General features: G+C 48.1%; 9 protein-coding genes across 9 annotated transcripts; 4 read left to right on the top strand and 5 right to left on the bottom strand.

Annotated features, from left to right (window-relative positions):
• Positions 1–210: 210 nt before the first annotated feature.
• On the bottom strand, positions 211–626 carry UREG_04464 (uncharacterized protein; the record flags this gene model as incomplete). Its single annotated transcript, XM_002544901.1, has 2 exons — positions 211–492; positions 603–626. The coding sequence occupies 2 exons, from the start codon at positions 624–626 to the stop codon at positions 211–213; spliced, it is 306 nt and encodes a 101-aa protein (XP_002544947.1).
• A 559-nt stretch (positions 627–1,185) lies between these two features.
• Positions 1,186–2,157, bottom strand: UREG_04465 (uncharacterized protein; the record flags this gene model as incomplete). Its single annotated transcript, XM_002544902.1, has 2 exons — positions 1,186–1,974; positions 2,029–2,157. The coding sequence occupies 2 exons, from the start codon at positions 2,155–2,157 to the stop codon at positions 1,186–1,188; spliced, it is 918 nt and encodes a 305-aa protein (XP_002544948.1).
• A 431-nt stretch (positions 2,158–2,588) lies between these two features.
• On the bottom strand, positions 2,589–4,026 carry UREG_04466 (uncharacterized protein; the record flags this gene model as incomplete). The annotated part of the gene is made up of 6 exons (XM_002544903.1): positions 2,589–2,852; positions 2,921–3,540; positions 3,594–3,620; positions 3,671–3,769; positions 3,892–3,924; positions 3,990–4,026. 6 exons carry the CDS (start codon positions 4,024–4,026, stop codon positions 2,589–2,591), a joined length of 1,080 nt encoding a protein of 359 aa, XP_002544949.1.
• Positions 4,027–5,053: 1,027 nt separating this feature from the next.
• UREG_04467 (tubulin gamma chain) lies at positions 5,054–6,882 on the top strand (the record flags this gene model as incomplete). Its single annotated transcript, XM_002544904.1, has 8 exons — positions 5,054–5,061; positions 5,129–5,169; positions 5,281–5,393; positions 5,459–5,512; positions 5,581–5,715; positions 5,818–6,021; positions 6,073–6,159; positions 6,211–6,882. The coding sequence occupies 8 exons, from the start codon at positions 5,054–5,056 to the stop codon at positions 6,880–6,882; spliced, it is 1,314 nt and encodes a 437-aa protein (XP_002544950.1).
• Positions 6,883–8,978: 2,096 nt separating this feature from the next.
• UREG_04468 (uncharacterized protein) lies at positions 8,979–10,122 on the top strand (the record flags this gene model as incomplete). The annotated part of the gene is made up of 3 exons (XM_002544905.1): positions 8,979–9,026; positions 9,075–9,147; positions 9,212–10,122. The coding sequence occupies 3 exons, from the start codon at positions 8,979–8,981 to the stop codon at positions 10,120–10,122; spliced, it is 1,032 nt and encodes a 343-aa protein (XP_002544951.1).
• A 1,292-nt stretch (positions 10,123–11,414) lies between these two features.
• Positions 11,415–13,121, top strand: UREG_04469 (uncharacterized protein; the record flags this gene model as incomplete). Its single annotated transcript, XM_002544906.1, has 4 exons — positions 11,415–11,857; positions 11,921–12,175; positions 12,224–12,404; positions 12,447–13,121. 4 exons carry the CDS (start codon positions 11,415–11,417, stop codon positions 13,119–13,121), a joined length of 1,554 nt encoding a protein of 517 aa, XP_002544952.1.
• Positions 13,122–13,580: 459 nt separating this feature from the next.
• UREG_04470 (uncharacterized protein) lies at positions 13,581–14,432 on the bottom strand (the record flags this gene model as incomplete). Its single annotated transcript, XM_002544907.1, has 2 exons — positions 13,581–14,122; positions 14,234–14,432. 2 exons carry the CDS (start codon positions 14,430–14,432, stop codon positions 13,581–13,583), a joined length of 741 nt encoding a protein of 246 aa, XP_002544953.1.
• Positions 14,433–15,339: 907 nt separating this feature from the next.
• On the top strand, positions 15,340–16,014 carry UREG_04471 (uncharacterized protein; the record flags this gene model as incomplete). The annotated part of the gene is made up of 2 exons (XM_002544908.1): positions 15,340–15,376; positions 15,632–16,014. 2 exons carry the CDS (start codon positions 15,340–15,342, stop codon positions 16,012–16,014), a joined length of 420 nt encoding a protein of 139 aa, XP_002544954.1.
• A 2,335-nt stretch (positions 16,015–18,349) lies between these two features.
• UREG_04472 (uncharacterized protein) lies at positions 18,350–18,879 on the bottom strand (the record flags this gene model as incomplete). The annotated part of the gene is made up of 2 exons (XM_002544909.1): positions 18,350–18,353; positions 18,548–18,879. The coding sequence occupies 2 exons, from the start codon at positions 18,877–18,879 to the stop codon at positions 18,350–18,352; spliced, it is 336 nt and encodes a 111-aa protein (XP_002544955.1).
• Positions 18,880–19,403: the final 524 nt, after the last annotated feature.

Here is a 19,403-nt window from a genome sequence, read left to right on the forward strand (position 1 = left end):
GGGATTCCCACTGTGTAAGCCTGTTAATTCTCTCTGCATACTGCTTCTCTACTGACAGATCTTCTCTTCCTAGGGGTCAATGCGTTCGATTACATGGTCCTTGCCCGGATGATCAACTTCTTTCTCCCAGAACGCCGCATTGGCATTTTCAAGCCAGCTTTATTAGCCAAACTTTTTGTTATTCTTGATATCGCTGCATTTGTCATCCAGTTAATCGGTGGCGGTATGGCTGGGCCAGGTCAATCCCAGGAAGCAGTCATGAGAGGTATTCACATCTACATGGGTGGAATTGGTATTCAGGAATTCTTTATCCTCCTTTTTCTCATCCTGGCGATTCAGTTTCATCGCCAGATGCTCCATTTGGACCGCAACGGAGTCCTTGTTGGCCCCAAAGCCAAGTGGAGGGGACTCCTCTATGGCCTGTACGGAAGTTTGTTGGCGATCACTGTGCGCATCATCTTCCGATTGATCGAGTTCGCAAACGGTGACAACCTGTCAAACCCCTATTCTTTTCAACGAGTGGTATATCTATGCCTTTGACGCTGCTCCCATGCTGATTGCCATCGGAGTTTGGAATGTGGTGCATCCAGGCACAGTCCTACAAGGGCCTGATGCCAAAATGCCATCTCTTGGGCTTGGTCGATTCATCTGCTGCTGCTGTTCAAAGCAGCGCAAGCATAAAGATATGCAGAAGTTGCCCGATTCGGATCCAGCTGAAGAGCTGCGACCGTTTAATCGCCGATCACCGTCGCCATACAGATAAACGGTACTCACATTGGTTTTACGAAGCTACGACTTATTAGTTTCTTCCTTTGTATATTCATTTGAGGGCATACCTGTCACCCTGAACTTGTCACGTTGCTTGTTTATTGTTTTATTACATTTCATTCAAAAGAATCGCTTTCGCGCAAAAGAGGGGACAGTCATCGCAGGAGCCCTATTCACACTTATTGACACCCGGATTTCCTTCGAGAATGATTTGGCATATACTTTCTTCGGCGCATTTTCATAATTCTTAAAATACTATTCAAAGGGATTAAATGGCCTGGCGCCCATAACATAATCCCTCGTTTCGTTTGATCTCTTTCCCGAACTCTCTTGTTTGTTTTCGTTTCTGGACTCATCGTATCGGGATCATAGATATATAGAGTGAAAATATCATTCTTGAAATTCTCAATCCAATTGTCATATATCCGCATACTTTCCAAGGACTGAAACTGCCATCTCCTCAAAATGCGAACCAACAGCATCCGATCCCTGAAATAACATCGCTGCTTCCAATCCGCGCACTTTCTGAGCCTCGAACATGTTTAGATCCCATGACTTCTTTTCCTTTGCAGTAGCCGTCTTGGTGTGCGAACCGTCTTCCTTGTCCGGCTCCTCTGATGAACTAATATCCGGATACAAACCAGTCTTCGTTAACACGCTCTCCGGCGGCACAGTCATCCTCCCGTATTTGAAGACGTAGCGCGACACGGATGACGCCAAGATTGCCTTGCTTGAATCAAACCCAGCATTTTGACCTTGACCTTTTTCCTTCTCTTCGACGGCTTTCAAAACGGATTTCCCGGTTCCCTTCTTGACAAAATAGCTGACAATATACAACCATTTCTCATCCCACGTCAGCACCCGTGACCATACTTCATAAGCTTGAAACGGTTTGATCTCGCGCTTAAACACGCAAGACGTCCCTCCAAGGGCAACCATGAGGCGTTTTTCCTTTCCTCCAGGTGTGGGCGACCAGCGCGGAATTCCGTTAAATAGCGCGACGAGCAACTGAGAGCGATTGATATCCAAATCGGAAAAGAAAGTACTATTGGATTTGTGCATGTTGTAGTCGCATTCAATGGGCGGATTGCGGTGAGTGGTCACTAGATACGAAAAGAGACGGGGCGCGGAGCCATTAATTCCCACCAATTTTTTACCGGGATTTTCGAGGAACAGTTGTGTCGCGAGGCCTCTGAATAATCGGATCTGGGAGTAATGCTATTAGTGCCGACGGGTTTTGAAAGGAGAGCAAATACATACATGCCAGACACAAGGGAGGCCCTTTAGGTTAATTGCGAGAAGGACTGCGATGCCCGCGAGTATCACATTTTGTGTACTCAAACCACTGGAAAGCTTCTCTGCGAGTTCCATCACGCTGAAAAGCCCCATTCTTGAACGACCGACAGAGGTATGATAGTGAAAGAAGAAGTCGACATGCTATGGATTTTAGCTTCCGTGGAGCTGGGGCCGGTAGGGTATTTATACGAATTGCCCTCATTATGCTGCGCATGTCAAGAAAACTTCAACTAGCTCTAGGATCCCCTCATTCATGGTTATCATTTTATCATCCGCAATCGCGGACATCCAACATATGTCCATCGTTTGGGCTTTTCAAGCAAAGGAGGTAGCTACTGGGCCGATGAAGCCGTTGGTGAACCAAAGATCGTCCGTCACAAAATTATCAAAGTTACCATTGTATTGCCGTGACAGAATAAATTACAAGTCGTTATCAACTTTGAACCTCAAATCTCCAAGCAATCTTCGATCCCTATTGTAACAGGACCTGTCCTCAGATGTCTTTGACATGCAGAGGCTACATACTACCCAGAGCCGCTCTGCGCTGGTGAAGCCTCATCTTCAACTTGCGATACTTGCCATAGCCATTGAAAGTCATTGCTATTGATACCCTTCTGAGCCGCCATGAGTGCCCCTGATAACTTCTTACAGCACTCCCCAGGCCCACCGGTGCTGAATTCAAATTTCTCTCCAGTGGATTTCCGAGTAATCGAATGGATCGGAACTACCATGGCAGCGGTGCCAGTTGCAAGGATCTCCGTGAAGTAGGGAAGCTCGGAATACGGTACCTGGAAAAGTTCGTCAGTCAAAGATCGATATGCAAGCTCCCGCAAACACCGCCCAATCGTCAACGCACCGGTCGAACTTCAATACTCCATCCAAAGGACTTTGCTAAGTCAAGGCAGCTGGTGCTGGTAACACTCTTCAAGATAGATCGGCTATTGGGCACAACCACAGTGTATGAGTCGCCAACCTTCTTGATGCCAATGAAGGCAGACGTGCTAAACTCATCGATCTCTGAGTTGGTCCGGCTGTCAAGGTGCAGGGTGATAAAGAACCCTTCGGCTCGTGCCTGGTCACTCCATTTCAATACAGGGGCATAGTTTCCGCCAACTTTAACATGCCCAACACCCTTGGGTGATGCCCTATCAAAATCATCTAGGATCAACGCTGGAAGTGGATTGATACCGTGATAGGCTTTGTATGGCTGCACATAAATGCACATCCGGTACCCAATACCGGCGGAAACGGCGACCCACGCATCGGACCCAAAGACAAGGGGTCGAATATATAAAGCAGCCTCCGAATCATGAGGAGGGACATATTCGGCATTTTTAGCAACTGCAAGGTTAATACTGCGGAGGAAAAGCTCCTCTGAAACGGCCGGGATGGCAATGGTTGAGCACGACAAAGCTAGTCGCTCAGCGTGATCTTTTGGTCTGAATATTTGGATCTGGCCCTTGGGGTCGCGATATGCTACCAGACGCCATCAACAGAAGCATTCAGGGAGCCTTCCAATCTTGCCCTACCTTTCAGTCCTTCGAAAGCTTGCTGACCTATGGAAAATTAGTGTACTACTTGCAGAATCGGGTTTGGTATGACGCACCGTAATTCAAACCCGGAGCAAGTCCATGGATTCGGAGAAATGGGTCCTGGACAAATCGAGGCTCTGACCACTTGCCCGTCTTGATAGTGTACTCGCACTCTACGTGGCCGTTGACTGATATCATAGGACAATTAGCTGACCGTTCCCTTCATATCGAACTCAGGCAGCATTTCCGGTTTGTGTCCAGGGGTGCAAATGCACAAGGAACGGCGATTACTAACCATCCATGGGCACCAAGCCCAGTTTGTCCCACTCTGGATATGGCGAGTTAATACCATCATTCTATGATACGTCCTGCGAGGTCCTAAATCGTACATACCGAGACCTTCCAGCGGAGAAGGTGGGAAAGAAGCCATGATTTCTTGTTCCTGCCGTGTTATCTGAAATTTGTTAAAATCGACTGCGAATTCCAGGACGGTTCAGTACAACGGATGGTCCCTTGAGAGTTGACCTCCGGGATATCACGTCCATCGGGTAATTATAGCGAAAACCCCAGGGCGTCCAGGAAGTATCCGAAACCGATTCGACCTCACCGGGTCCACCAGCAAGGTGGGAGAAGGATTGTCTGGACGTGTGAAATCCTACCGTTGCGATTCGAGCCCCGACAGATGGAACAATGGGGGCAAAGCTGCGCCTCGCTCTTTCAGCTCTAAGGGCTATATGGCCTCTATTCCTGGGAATATGAGCTCCATACTTCGTGAAGGATCTGCGTGTCTTGGATGGATGTATGTATCTGTGTATGTTGTAAATAATCTTCTTACATATTACATGACGCTGTATTCATACGTATGTATTTACGGCATATATAATACCGTTTTACGAGTATTGTAATACCGGGTTGTGTCACGTGTAATTCCCGGATCGGAAGATTATACTCTCCGACCAAACAGCACAAGCATTAGTTAATCAGTCGGAAACCACGCTGCTCAAGGCAAGATAGGCGCTCTTTGGTGCTTGCTTCCTACGCATGACAGAAAACGGTTTGGATCTCATTGGTATACGTAGAAAAATATCTGTAGATTTTATAAACAACATGGCCATCGCTTGGTTCAAGTCCCTGACGGAAGTTTCGGGCCTTGAGTGACAATTACCCGGCACCCTTCCTTTTCGTCCAATCAAGCGAAGTCGTGCATTTACCACGAGAATTCTCAATAAAACCACCGAATAGACAAGGTCCTATATTTATTACTCTTGCGAACCATTCAAAGGGAATTGATTACTGCTGGTGTGATCAGTTTGTCTATGGGATGGGGAGGAGTGATGAGAACCGACGTCGAAACCGCCGAGATGACCACTTCAAAAGTGGCCGTCACTCGATTTGACGCGACGCGTCCCGCTCTCGTCCACCAACCTCCGTGCGCAATGAGTTGAAATGCCAACACGATGCCCAGGTACGCTCAAGTACAGCCTTTGGAATCAGTTAGCTTTTCATAGATTGCTAATAGCCCTTGTCAATAGGGAGATAATAACCATCCAAGCCGGCCAATGTGGCAATAACAGTACGTCCCTCCAACCCCGATGCCGACCCTCGAAGTACTCCTAAGCAACCCAGTTCTTGGACTTGCAAAGCATTGGAGGCTACTATTGGAGCTAATATTTAATACGGGCAGTTGGCGCGCAGTTCTGGCAACAACTCTGCCTTGAACATGGAATCAATCAAGACGGAAACTTAGAAGAATTCGCTACAGAAGGAGGCGACCGCAAAGATGTGTTTTTCTATCAGGTATGACAACAGCCTTGGTATCATTTGTTTTCCCTTCATAATATATTAATATAATTATTCTCTAGAGTGACGACACTCGATACATCCCTCGCGCAATCCTCCTCGACCTCGAACCAAGGGTATGTACCTTGGGATAACGTATGACGAGAGAGGGTTGGTTAGACTGACCTAGTCTCTGACGAAATAGGTTCTCCACGCTATACAAACCGGTCCATATAGCAATATATACAATCCCGAAAACTTCTTCGTTGGCAAACAAGGAATTGGTGCCGGAAATAACTGGGCTGCCGGATATGCCACTGGAGAAACGGTGCAAGAGGAGGTTTTTGACATGATAGATAGAGAAGCAGATGGAAGCGATTCTTTAGAGGCGCGTATAGATATTCTGGAAATGAATTCGCATTCCCGCTGACAGCAGAAACAGGGATTTATGCTCCTCCATTCCATCGCCGGAGGAACGGGTTCTGGCCTTGGGAGTTTCCTGCTGGAACGGATGAACGATAGGTTTCCGAAAAAGCTGATCCAAACTTACTCCGTTTTCCCCGATACACAATCGGCTGATGTTGTCGTCAATCCGTACAACAGCTTACTAGCTATGAGGAGGTTGACTCAGAATGCGGACTCTGTGGTATGTCAAGAGCTGTTGGCAGCTGGTTGACAAGATGTTTACGCCTCTTAGGTCGTACTTGATAACGGCGCTTTGTCTAGAATCGCCGCTGATAGACTACATGTCCAAGAACCCTCCTTCCAACAAACCAACCAATTGGTAAGTGTGAACATCATTGTCTAGTTACGCTCTCGTGCTGACAACCACAAGGTATCGACCGTAATGTCAGCATCGACCACGACGCTACGCTACCCTGGGTACATGCACAATGACCTTGGAAGTATCATCGCATCCCTCATCCCGATCCCTCGCTCCCATTTCCTCATCACTTCCTATACACCCTTCACAGGAGACAACGTCGAACAGGCAAAAACTATTCGCAAAACCACAGTTCTCGACGTTATGCGCCGACTACTCCAGCCCAAAAATCGCATGGTCTCAATTAATCCGAGCAAATCAAGTTGCTACATCAGCATCCTCAACATCATACAGGGCGAAGCTGATCAAACGGACGTGCACAAATCTCTACTCCGCATTCGTGAACGGCGCCTCGCGGCTTTCATTCCCTGGGGTCCCGCTAGCATCCAAGTGGCCATCCCCAAGAAGTCTCCTTACCTTTCTAACACTCATCGTGTTAGCGGCCTGATGCTTGCGAATCATACATCTGTAGCGACCTTGTTCAAGAGAATTGTAAGCCAGTACGACAGGCTACGAAAGCGCAATGCCTTTTTAGAGCAATATAAGAAAGAAGCGCCATTTGCGGACGGCTTAGGAGAGTTTGATGAGGCACGAGCTGTTGTTATGGATTTGGTGGCAGAATATGAAGCTGCGGAGAAAGAAGACTACCTGGAGGGTCCAGGCGGAGGTGCAGAAGATGGTTAGATGGGTTCCTTCACGCTTTAGATATCCATGTTCCCGCTTTTCCGGCTCTCCTACGACCTTATGAGAATAATGAAATCTAACCGTAAAATCTTCTATTCGTCTTCTACTCACGGATACCTCTGCTTGAGAGCCGAGACTCAAAAGCCTCCATCAAGGTTAGGCTTTATCCATGTGACCTAGATCTATGATGAATTGCAGTCTGCGGGGTAAGTAGAGTTGTAAGGGTACATGCATGACATCAGTCGGACCGGGCTGGCATATATGAAACCTCAGGTAGCGTGGCGGGAGCTCCTCTCTTGAGCTCTTATCACTTCTCACGACCAGAATTCTACCAATACCAGTGAACATCAAGAGATATTTCTACTCAAGGTACAGTATCTCAACCGCACAGAAGATGTCTAGTTCTAGGGCGGAGATGATGCTAACAAGGCGCTTTCGAATACCAGGAGATCACGCATCAAACATGGCCGACAAAGCAGAACAGTTTACCGGCCAGCAGCCCGGTACGTTCGCTGTCAATTCGATACTCTCGCTTCTAGCATGTCTAACTTGTCGCCATAGGTGACACTAAGAACACCTCTGAGCGGATGTCTGAAAGCACGAAATCCGGCACTGAAGGTGCTAAGCAGACCGCACAGAATGCCATGGATCAGGCCAAGGAGACCACCAACAAGGCCACTGAGTCTATGTCAAAGACTATGGGAATGGGCGGCGGTGAGTGAGCTTTGCCACAGTAATCGGGATATACTGCTAATAGTCTGTATAGACAAGAAGTAATCTTGATATGACGCTTTGATCGTGTTTATACGGTGCCGATCCTCTGGTCAAAAGTGTTGGTAATATCTTTTAATATACCGACGGATCAGTTGTCGAATGTAATGTATCAAGAACAGCTAGTACGGCAATTGCACCAAAAGTACATAGCAATTCTCCTTTCGGTTGCGTAAGCATCAGTGTAGACCCTTTCACATCGCACGCATCAAGCCAAGGGTGAGGGGTTATGTATTAGTATATGAATATCTCGGTAATGGGTATCAAAAAAAAATTGTAGTCGTATCGTCACGTCCCCTTTCAGCTTGACTACCCTCCATGAAAAACTTGGATCTCACGATATCCCAATAGTTGCAACGTACGATTCGAATCAACGATGAGGCGCACCACCACCTACACCGGTCCCACCAGCAGAAGCATCATGAACAACGCATAGCAGAAACCTCCGGTCGGGAATGATAATAATTTCATGGGCTTTCGTCCTTAACCGTAGCAATTTGACCTCATCGTCGTCTTCACGATCCTTTCCGGCTTCTTTGACTTTATCTTCTTCCGCAGCTACCCCGTTGCTTCCATTTAATCCGTTCCTCGACGCTTCCTGTACTCCGTAACCTAGTTCGCTGTCCCTTTGCTTCGCTGAGGGATTAGATAGCGCAATACTCAAACTCGACGCCGAGGAAACAAAGGCATATATATGGGCTGCTAACGTCTCGGCTTGAGTAGGTTTGTAAGAAGTAGCTTGTGCAGGGCTTGTGTTCGATGTCGGTGTTGTACTCCCATCCGTAGGCGATGCTGGTGCTTGTTCTATCGAAGAAAGTGCTTCCGCTCCTGGCGCGGTCGGCGTAGAATTTAAACTGCTAGTCGCGTTCGGCTGTGAGGCTAATTCGCCGGTCACCTGGATTATGGACCCGTCTTTTCGAGATAATATGAGCGTGGATAGTACGCTTGGGCGAGAAGTAAGGTGGGCCAATTGAGCGGCGACATGTTGGGGAATTTGGGATGCCTACAGAGCACTTGTCAGTGGAGGGTTCTTCAAACGCAACAAGTCCACTAACAGGTATTGTCTCAATCATAGTTGTCTGATTTCTGGCTGTAGTCTAGACAACCTGTAAGATGCCTTCAGAGCAGCAAAAGACGGTTCCGCCTGCAATATGTATCTGTTGATAGTTCATCTCCGTAAGCTCAATAGAAGCATCAACAGTGTTTCGATGACTAAGCAGGATTTTCGTCGCAATTGAAGCTGTTCTTGACATGGAGAGAAGTTTTCAGCGGCAAAGGCCACAGTCAACGGCTACAAGCTGCGAGATTTTCATTTGGAATTCACAATGGGTTCCAGCCAGAAACGGAAGAATGAAAAGAAGAAGGATTTTCAAGTAGGATATCGTGTCTTTTTCAGGCAATTGATGCTAATCGGCCCCTAGAAAGCAAAGCTGAAAGTCGGCAAAGCGAAACCCAAAGCTGCCAATTTCACAGACACCAGTTTCAAGTCAAAGTGTATGTATCCTACTGGATTCTGGTCGCCTGTGTGATGCTTCACATACTTATTGTTTCATTGCAGCCATTGTTCTGAATCAGCAATCTCTTTCTGCCGCTGCACCCTCTGCAACAGCGCAGTTTTCCCATTCTCTCTCCCTCTTGGGCTCCAAGTCAGATACGCAGCGTAAAGAGGCGCTGTCAAACTTAACTACTGCAATTGCTTCTCGTCCAGTTCACTCACCCCTGCCGCAGCCTGTTAGCGTGATCCTGCCATCCCTACTCCCGTTGATTCTAGACGGCAGCAACGGGGTGCGAACGCAGCTGCTCAAGCTACTTAAAGTACTTCCGGAGGCAGACATGGAAGGCCATGCGTCCTTAATGCTTCCATATATCCGTGCGGGGATGACGCACCTTGCAGCAGACATTCGCCTTTCAGCGGTGGAGATCCTTTCATGGTTAGTTTCAGTCGCGGGTCAAGAGGTTGTGTCTTGTGCAGGTGGCTGGATTAAAACCCTTAATTGCTTTCTCTCCATTCTGGGTTGGCATACAGAAGAATCTGCGAAATGGTCTTCAAACCGGGCATCATTTGGAAAGGCGGGTAGTGACGGGAAGCCTATGGTTAAAATACTACAGGCATTAGCCGATTTCCTGCGTGCGGGAATGTGTGATTTGGACCTCATGACTGTGGCAGAACAAGAGCAAGGTGTTAGCATTTGTGACCTGTCATTCCCTCTTCTTCATACAGCACAACATCTTCTGCCCACGAAATCTTCTCCTTTTGCCTATTTAAATCTATTCGGCCAACCAAAGGACGAAGAGGGGGAAATGTATGAATCTACCGAGGATAGAGTGAGGATTTTTGCACAGAGGTTTCAACAGCCAGTCCAGCGTGGAGTTGAAGCCGCAAAGAAAGATGGGGGCGAGGTTGGACGGGCTTCAACAGGTGTGACCAAGGTGATGAAGGAATCGAAAAATCGGCAAGCTCCGCCATGATTTACAGCGGATGCGATATTCAAGATCCTCCTCCGCTTTCATGCAATATAGGGCCATCTAACGCTGGCGACTCGGAATCGATTGTTGCTCCGTTCATCCGGTGTCTGATTAACAACACATTCCACATGGGCAGCCGCGGGCCTTGAAGCTGGCTCAGGCCTCTTCTGAACGGGTTCAATTCGGGACGATCAGCTAATGCCATGAAACCAAAAGGTAGTGGACCGTCATGAAAATTCCTGACGGGGCGTAGGAACATTATCAAAAGCTATGGGCGCTGAGAAGAAACGATATGTACTGTCAAGTCTTGATCAGTGGCCCAAGAGGATTGATATCCGCAGGTTTCAGCGTCAACCTGAGCAAAGTACTCACCTAGCTCCAACGTTTCCCCCAGAACTGTACTTAGTATCTCCAATCCATCAGAGAAAACAGCAAACATGTGAGAATTCGCCTCTTAAGTGGCCCGTTATTATCGTTTAAAGTCCCTTTTCTTTCTTCGGTCGGTAAGCTGCGTGCTCCAGCAAACCCGCTGGTCACAATCACGATCGAGGTTTGAGCCCAATGCTCCAGATGAGGGAAAGCGTCCTTCCTCCACATCAGCCAGTTATCTAGGATGCCCGCCAGCGAGACATATCAGGCCCTCAAATATATTTCAAAGCCATTTTGGCCCCATCACTCGCAAACATCTTCTCTCACATTTAGGCCTTCGCTTTTTGATGGCTTACAACGTCTATCGTGTTTCCTCCGCCGGCTTGCCGCGCGATCACCATGCGCTTTTCGTCGAAACAAACAATCCCACCATCGGGTGTGGCCACATTTATCAAGTGACAGGCAGCATTCAGGCCGGTATGACATACGAGGACAAGCCCACAGGGTCTCTACCGGAGGAAGATCCGTCATTCTTAGGCAACCGTCGAGCCATCTGTACACCCTGACGCGTTTAGGGGTGTTTGCTGCCATGTGCCACCTCCTAAGAAACAGTTCGACGGACCGCACAAGCTGTACCCACAGGAATCGATTAGGCGCTGCCAGGAATGGACCGCTGAGGCTATTGAGGCGCTGATCGGAGCTGGTATTCTCAAACAATAACCTCTTTCCCAGCGTTATATTTGAGGCCTCGATAGGCTTGCTGTGTGACAAGTTCAGCCCTAATGCATAACTTGGGCGCTCCTGTTTTCTGGATGATGGGATACTCGCGTTATCCGCACTCGAAAGTCTTATAAATGTCGCGACTCGTGGCTGTCTACGAAACAGGGACCACAAAATCAAAGTTATAGCTATGAGAGCCGTTTGTGATGGCAGGTCTGGATGCAATAAGCGCAATTCTCGGCATCCTCAACATTTCTTTCAACGTTGCAGAGGCTCTGTTCAAGTATATCAAATCGGTGAAACATGTGGAGGAAGAAATACGTGACCTCCACCGTCAGATCGTTGACACAAGCTCCGTGTTAAGAGACATCCCCGGACTGCTCGAGTTACACTTCGATTCACGCTCTGGGCTGTTTGCGCACACTACTGTTGAATGCATTCTCCGAAACTCGAGCGGGTATATGGCGACGCTGTGGGAAATCAAGGGCATCTTGAACCCCTTGTGTGCGTCTGGGACTCATGAGGTCCCTGTTTCGAAGCGTCATAAGATGAAATGGCCATATGCAAAATACAAAATTGAAGAATCATTGACTCGACTGCGGGCTATCCAAATCGAACTTCAATTGACATTATCATTAGCAGCCTGCAAGTATGCCACTATTCCCAAAGCTGCTATGACGTTGTGCTATCGTTGATATCTTTACCCCCCAAGCCCAGAGCGTGTCGCTTCCTTTCACCGGGCGTCTCGAAAGAGAGCTGGAAGACCGAGACGATGGCGAATGAGTAGAAATCGCCCGTTCGACTCATGCTATGATCATGAAAACTATCCCTTACCCCGATCATTCGCAGAAAATAACCCCTCTAAACCGCCCACCCCTCGGACCCGCGATGGTGTTGAACCTGGTCCTAGCACGACTAGATTCGGCCAGAAGACCAATATCTTCAAGAGGCTCCGTACAATCAATTGGTAGGTTGTGTACTTCGGATATTCAGTTTCACTATTAACGAGACTAAGGCTACACTTCATGAACCCTAAGAAACCAAACTCCTTTGAAGACAATATTGTGACTGAAGGTTCACAGGTGGAGGAATGGATGCTCGATTTCAGCACAAACGCTTGGATTCAATGCGTCGAGTACAGTTACAATGATTTACCAACCCGTGGGGAAGAACGGCTCTGGAGACAATACTCTCAGGTACCGTCTCATTATCGAAATGCTTTGCAAGAACTCTTTTAGGAAAAGTTCACGGGTACCGGTTACAAACGAAAACTTCTCTCTATTCGATTTCTTAAAAGGGCGATTCGGGTTGGGATCCTGCGCAAATTGGAGGAACCAGTGGCATTGCATGTTCAAATACTTCGAACGGACACATGCACGCCCATAAGATCTCTCCCACAAGAAACTAGTCTCCACGACGTTGGTCAGAGTCTTGGAAGAAGCGAACGGCATGTGCAATCTGCGTTGGGACACAGGGATCCGATTTCAGGGCGTCCTCAACGACGAGGAGGCCGTCGAAGCAAGTTTAACGCACAAACTTGCGAAAAAGATTCCCACCTCAATCAGCGCCAAAATAATAATAGCTCGGGATACATCAGCACTCACTCTAAAGATCAGGCGGAGCAGCCACAACCGAATAGCAGTCTTGGTGGCCAAAACAGCCATTTCGGAATCTATAAACCCGCAACGCACGTTGTGCCAAACGAAGCCTCCAGGCCGGCACCCTCTCACGACAAGAAGCCACAGGCAGATTCCACAGACGGCGATAGCTCGGATCCCGCACGCGGCGCCACGAGAGGACGATTTTACCGTTTGCATCCCAAAATACGCCGCAAATCCAAGACTTGGGGAAGCAGGCCACGGCACGGTCCAGCACCAAGCCAGGGTTCATTCGTATCACGGGGGCCTCTCTGAGCGGAGGTCTTACGGGGCTCTGATGGTTGATCGGATTAGTTATTAGCCTTTCTCAAGGCTCTGTTTCTGCCAAGCAGGCTGACATTTCTGGTTCGTGGACGAGGCTGAGGTGGACAAGATAGTTTGAGTCGTCTAGAAATAAATGGTCAGGCGTGTGCCGTAAGTGGTGGGCACAAAACCTCCGACAGGGACACCAATACTGCTGGTTAGTTATTAGTTAACGTGTCTCTGAAGATTTATTTGAGAAGAATGTTGTATTTGTTGTTTAACTATCCTGGTTTTCAAACCTTGGAGTTTTTTTAGGAGTAATATTGAGTGCATCTTAGGAGAATGGTTTGATGTAGGTAACTATTGATTCCTGCTATAACCCGGCTGCTACCCCTTCACATACCCAAACTGCGAGAACCATAAACCAGATGGTGTGCTTCCATTGAATGATGCCCAAACACTTTGACTCACTTAATTGGCCTTTTCTCCGGGCAGTCTCACATCACCCCAGCCTTTCTTGCTCTCTCTGCCATGCTTCTCAATGCTCGTCCAAGTTCTGGGATTCAACCAACCAATTTTTGCTCGGTCGCCATAACCTCCGATCCAAAGGACCTTTTGCACAACCAACTTCGCCCAATATCCCCGATGCGCTGCCTCAGGGTCGTCGGGTAGCCAGTGCCTGGCTTCCGGATGCGCTCCCAAGAAGCATTTCTCTACTGCTATCTTGGTTGTTTCAGGGAGGGTTGTCGGTAATGGTTCGAGCCAGCCGAGCAACGACAGTCGAGGCAACGCAGCTGGAGTATTTTCCAGTGTGCCGTTATTGCTCGATGCAGCATTGCGCCACCAGTCGATCGACAGGGAAATGTTGGAGCCGGCTTTGGTGTTTCGAAAAGTGGTCCCAAGACTCAACGCTAGGAGCAAAGAGTTCCCGGGCCCCAAGAGGTCCAGGAGTGCCGGGTCGCCGTGACAATCGGCAAAATAATCCGGCAAACCGATTGGAACGCCTGCTAGTGCTGGGTCACGGTGATTTTTCGAGTATGTGGTTGACAAAACACCGGTGGTTCAAAGCGCTAGGAGTCTCCTGGCAAGGAGGTGGGTGGTGTACCAGTCAGGCGTGGAGAAACCGGGTTCAGGCTCATCCTCTGCATATAGAATATTCGTAGGAGCCCCAGCTGGACTCGAATGAAATGGAACGGTGTCGCCTGCCGCGATAGGTTTCTGACGAACTGCGTCCTTGTCAGCGATAGGAAAGACTGGAGATGCGCTTCCGAGAGTGAACGATAAAGATAAGGAAAGGAGAACAGGCAGCGTCGGGAGCTTCATCGCGCTTAATCTATTTGCTACAACCACGGAGTATTAGCGAACAGTGCTTGAAGGAGGAGGAGTTTGCTAGCAAGAGGGGAGAGGGGGATGCGATGCCATTTATTGACCATGGGGTGCTCCACCAACCAAGCACGCCGCTAGGAGAAGAATGCTGTGGGTACAATATCCGAATGCTAGTTAGCAGTCACAAGAATGGCGCCGCAATGCCTGCATCGACATGGCCCCTACTGACGGTGACGACGGCCAGTGATGGCTCCATGGCGACATGCGGGAACTGGTCACGGAGCAATGTCACACGGCGACTGGAAGGCGTGATGTGTTATCAGATAAGATCGATCTGATAAGATCACACGCTCGCAGCCGGGATCATCCGATGTGGATTGAAGTAAAGAAACATTCCATGCAAGCGAAGATTTGGAGGGCGCCTTATCATGAAGGAACAAGTTAACTTGCTCATGTTTCTGCAGACAGTTGCAAGATACATAAAGGGAAAAGAGGGAAGACTATCAAGTCTCACACCGATCCAGTTATAGTTGTATATGTTGATAATGATTCTAGTATCTTAGAAGCAATTTGAGCTTCTTGCTCTATATAATAAAATATGAGTCGCACAAGGACAGGCTTGCCAGTCAAACAGGGCCATAATACTTCGCATAGCCGCAAGGAAGAGCCGAAGAAAAAATTTCCGGGAAATTTTTCTGGATTACCTCAATCAGGATACCCCGGAAATCTCCACAGCACAGACCCATTTTGCTTGCGAGTCATGGTGATACACAACTATGGGAGAATCCGATCAGAAAATTTAGCTGCAAATGCGAGCTCCTTAACCGCAGTCGGTCCTCCGGAATTACGCCTTTGATGGTAGCTGCTGGGTGCAACCTGCCTGCCGTTGAGATTCTTCTTGAAAATGGCGCCGACGCTGAGCGACAGGATCAGGCAGGACGGTCAGCTTTACACTGGGCTATGTATTACAAACAGGTGTCGATCATCAAATTACTCTGCACGAAACTCCCTGCCATTCTAGAACATCCCAATATCCTACGGGATGCTTTCAGGGCTGGTCCAGATGTATTAGGAGCAATTTTGGATGCTGGAGCTGATTCACTACACCGATGCCCCTAAAAGTTGGGGCCTTTTCCATGAGCCGCCGTCCTCCTTACTTGTACTTGTCATTCGCGGAATCAACCTTGCTTATAAAGATGAGTCAGGGAAGAATGCTCTGCATTATGCCGTGCATGGCAATCCAAAAACAGTTCAATTCCTTCTTGAGCATCAGATTGACCCAGACGCCATGGATAAGAATGGAATGACCCCTCTATACTATGCTGTGAACGGCCTCAAAGTTCCTCAACCAGGTGATAGGCGGGTCACTTCCTACATTCAGATTATCAAGTTACTGATAGATGCTGGGGCCGACCCATGGCTTCCCTGCAGGGGTCGAACACCTTTGGTGGACGCTCTCTTGTGCGAAGAACCTATAAGGATTGTGACGCTCATGCTTCCAGAGCTCTTGGTCGTACGACACAACATTCAGGGACATAGCAGGACTATGATTGAGTCTGTGATCGAGACATGTATATAAGAGGGCTCTGTTGTATGTTGTTTTGCTTGATGCCATGTCTCGCCTTGCTGCTTTTCCTCATGCGAATTCGGCCTGCGCTTTTGGGCTTTTCTGAACTGCCTTGCATGACCCCCAGCACCGGTGTCCCCATTGGCCCAGCCTCCATGAAACTCCAGGATCTCTCTCCTGGCTAATAAGATAGCTTTTTCCTCGTACCAAACAGGCTGGTCATGTAAATCATCCGGAATGCGCTCAACAACTTATCCTTCCTCGCCAAAGAATGATTTAGTATACCCATGGCCAGAGCTTCCTATACCTGTAGTTATAAGTCAAGAAGTGCTAGAATATTAACCCTTTGACGCGCACATGCTGGGTCATCTAGTAACCGCTCGAGGTCGGCGATTCTTCGCTCGCGTTCCATTGTCGGATTCATCGAAGAATCTTAGATCGGTCAGAATTACCAAGCCAGAAATTCAAGTTTTATTCAAAATCTAAACGCTTGTCTCCTTCTTGAGAGATAACCAAAAGAAAGGCACTTTCAATCCAGTTAATTCGAATGGCGGACTTCTCTCCTGTGCTCTTAACCGTTCAATGTGTTTTTGGCATGTACTCAACTCTGATCATTCGACATCATTTGCAGAACATTGAGCACCTTGTCAAGTGTAACCGGTTCTCCTTTTGTCTTACCCCCAGAAACTAAAAGCGATGCTGCTCGCAGCGCATTCTTAATCTGTCTCCCACTCAATGATCGTTCTGAGAGCTTGTCATAATCCTTATCGGTCAAAGCAGAGGTTGAAAGCTTCTTTGAAAGATCGCGCCAGATCAGTCTACGCTGGTCTTTCTCTGCGGCCGAGTATTGTAGCGTAATGTGGATTCGCGAATGAAATGCACTATCGAATTCACTGATTCGGTTTGTTGTAAGAAATAAGATACCGGCTTGGTATTCTAGGACACGAAGGAATACTAAGATTTCCAGGTCAGGCTTTGCTAATCAATTAATTGATTATTGTGAGCTGAATCACTTGCCTGAAACCATAGCATTCCGCCCTATATCCCTAGCTTCTCTTTCAGCCATAAATACGTCCGCTTCATCAAGAAGTAAAATGGCATTCCACCTTGCAACTAAGTCGAATACCTTTTGGAGGCGGGCTTCCAATTTATCAACATCCACGCCCAGTTCTCCGCTAGTGACGTGGTATAATGGGCGATGGAGGGATTCGGCAACACTTTCTGCGGTAAACTATCAGAACGTAGGCCATTGCATCAAAAGCCACGGAAGAATATGTTACCTGCAGTCAATGTCTTCCCACTCCCTGGAGGGCCATGAAGTAAAAAGACCAAGCCTCGACCCTTTCCGGAAACTAGATCATCAAAATCTTCTCTCACACTCTGGTGCCCTGAAACAAGCGCCCTGATGACCGATTTGCATTCGGGATTTAACTGAAGATGATTAAAAGCGTCATCCTCCCACACAATTGGTTTAAGGTTATCAATAAGAAAATAACCCCATGACTTGTCCCTCAATGAGTATCCTGGAACGACAGCGGGACAAGTAAGCAGTTGGTCGTCAGTTGGCTGCTCCTGAATCAGAGAAAATTGTTCGGCGATAATTTCACTAAAGTCGACCTCAAGGCAACTGTGACTGGCACAATTGGCGGATTTCCCTGTCGGCCCGGGAACGACGGTATCCCGAAACTGCGGCATCTCGTCAACAAAACCCGATGGGTCTAGCATGACTCGGCCCGATACCTTTAAGTGAACTTTTTAGCCATGTTAAATTAATTAGAAGTGGAGTTAACCCACCTGTGTAGCAGGGGCGTCAAAGTAATTACAGCCTTTCCTATTTTCAGAGGGGCTTTTAGGTAGCCAACACGGCCCTTTGTATGTCTTGTGAACCCCAGCCGAGTGTGGTTTTGCAACCGATTTTGATTCGACCCGGCACAACTCCAAATATATACGGCCCCGTTTAATGAACTTTTGACGTAAGCCCTCTTGGTTGGGATGATACTTGAGCGGGTAGATGGGCAGTGAAGTGATAGCTATGGCGCCAGCAAACGAGGGAAAGGTGAAGGAGGCTTCCACATTTCCAAATCGAGATCCATCGAATCTAAAACCAAGGGTCGATATGCTCCAATTAACAGTGTCCTGGCAGGAAACTTCTTGATAGTGTCTGGTTAATGAACAGGATAGCACCGGAGTTGCACTTGCTTGTAAGTTTTGTAGTATCAAAGGTTCGCCAGGTGCGAATAAAGCCCAAAGGAGGTCAAAGGTAATGTGGCCTGTCGCAAGTAAGTCCTCTATGTCCCTAATTGTCTGGCTTAGAAGCGCCCTCTCAAAAGTCTTAAAAAGTTCGAGCTCAGCTTTTAGGTTAGCTGTTTTTGCGTTTTGAATTCTTTCTGAAATCTTCTCCCGACAGTAATAATATGCAGAATACGGCTCAGGTATAATGATGGGATTGCTGTGAAGATTGAAGCCGGCAAAACCTTGCGCAAGATCGCGAAACGCAGTCGTCAAAATGGGAGACTGTATTTCGAGTTGAGTCCTCGGCGCATACCGGCCATCTTTTCGAACGATCTGCCGGACAAGAAGAGCATATTCCCCAAACTTCCGGTTCTTAATCGGTGATCGCTTGAGATTAGCGCTTGTTTTGAAGATTTCTGGTTCGCCATACGGTTCCCGGAGCTCGACGATGTCGATAAAATCCGATTTGTATTGTGCTGTTTCGCTGGAAGTCCCTTCTGTACCCGTGGGCTGAGTGGACGTGACAGATTCGTATAACCTGAACAGACTCCCCGCATTTCGTGTCGGCCCTGTGATCTTTGAGGAGGAAGCAGCCGATGCTTTTGCTGTCGACTGCTCAGACGCTGGGTCGGAACTTGAAGCCATTTTTTGACTCGCAAGTGAAGTGCAACATCATCATGCTTGTCAATTTCCTGGACAGTCGAGTCTTAAAAGGTCAAATCCAAACGCCCTCCGCCCCCAGTCCAATCAGCCCGACGAGCGATGGGGGTTCAGCTTGCCAGTCAAGAGGATGTAGGCGCGGAAGGCTGTAACGATAGTTATGCATGTAATTAACTCCGCGGTTGAAGATCGACTGCTAGATTAGGTTTAAGATGGAATGGGAAGTTAAAATCTTCGCGAACTTTTGAGCAGATCATCCAGGGCTCGCATTGAAGCATTCCAATCAACATGATGAATGCACTGCTTCGACACCCAGCACGATGCTGGGGCCAAGCCACAAGCCAGCCTTGCAGGTCCGAGTCAACCACAACGTCAAGTCGCCATCATCCACGTCTCAACAATCCCGCCCTGTTTGCAAGCTTTCTCCTCAGATGAGACCTCAGGCAAGGCGCTACCGGTCAGAACTCAAAATATTCGAACCCGACTTTGGTGATGATGGCATTGAGAAT

The sequence above is a fragment of the Uncinocarpus reesii genome, genomic scaffold (assembly GCF_000003515.1).
Source record: "Uncinocarpus reesii 1704 scaffold_2 genomic scaffold, whole genome shotgun sequence".
Lineage (NCBI taxonomy): Eukaryota > Fungi > Ascomycota > Eurotiomycetes > Onygenales > Onygenaceae > Uncinocarpus > Uncinocarpus reesii.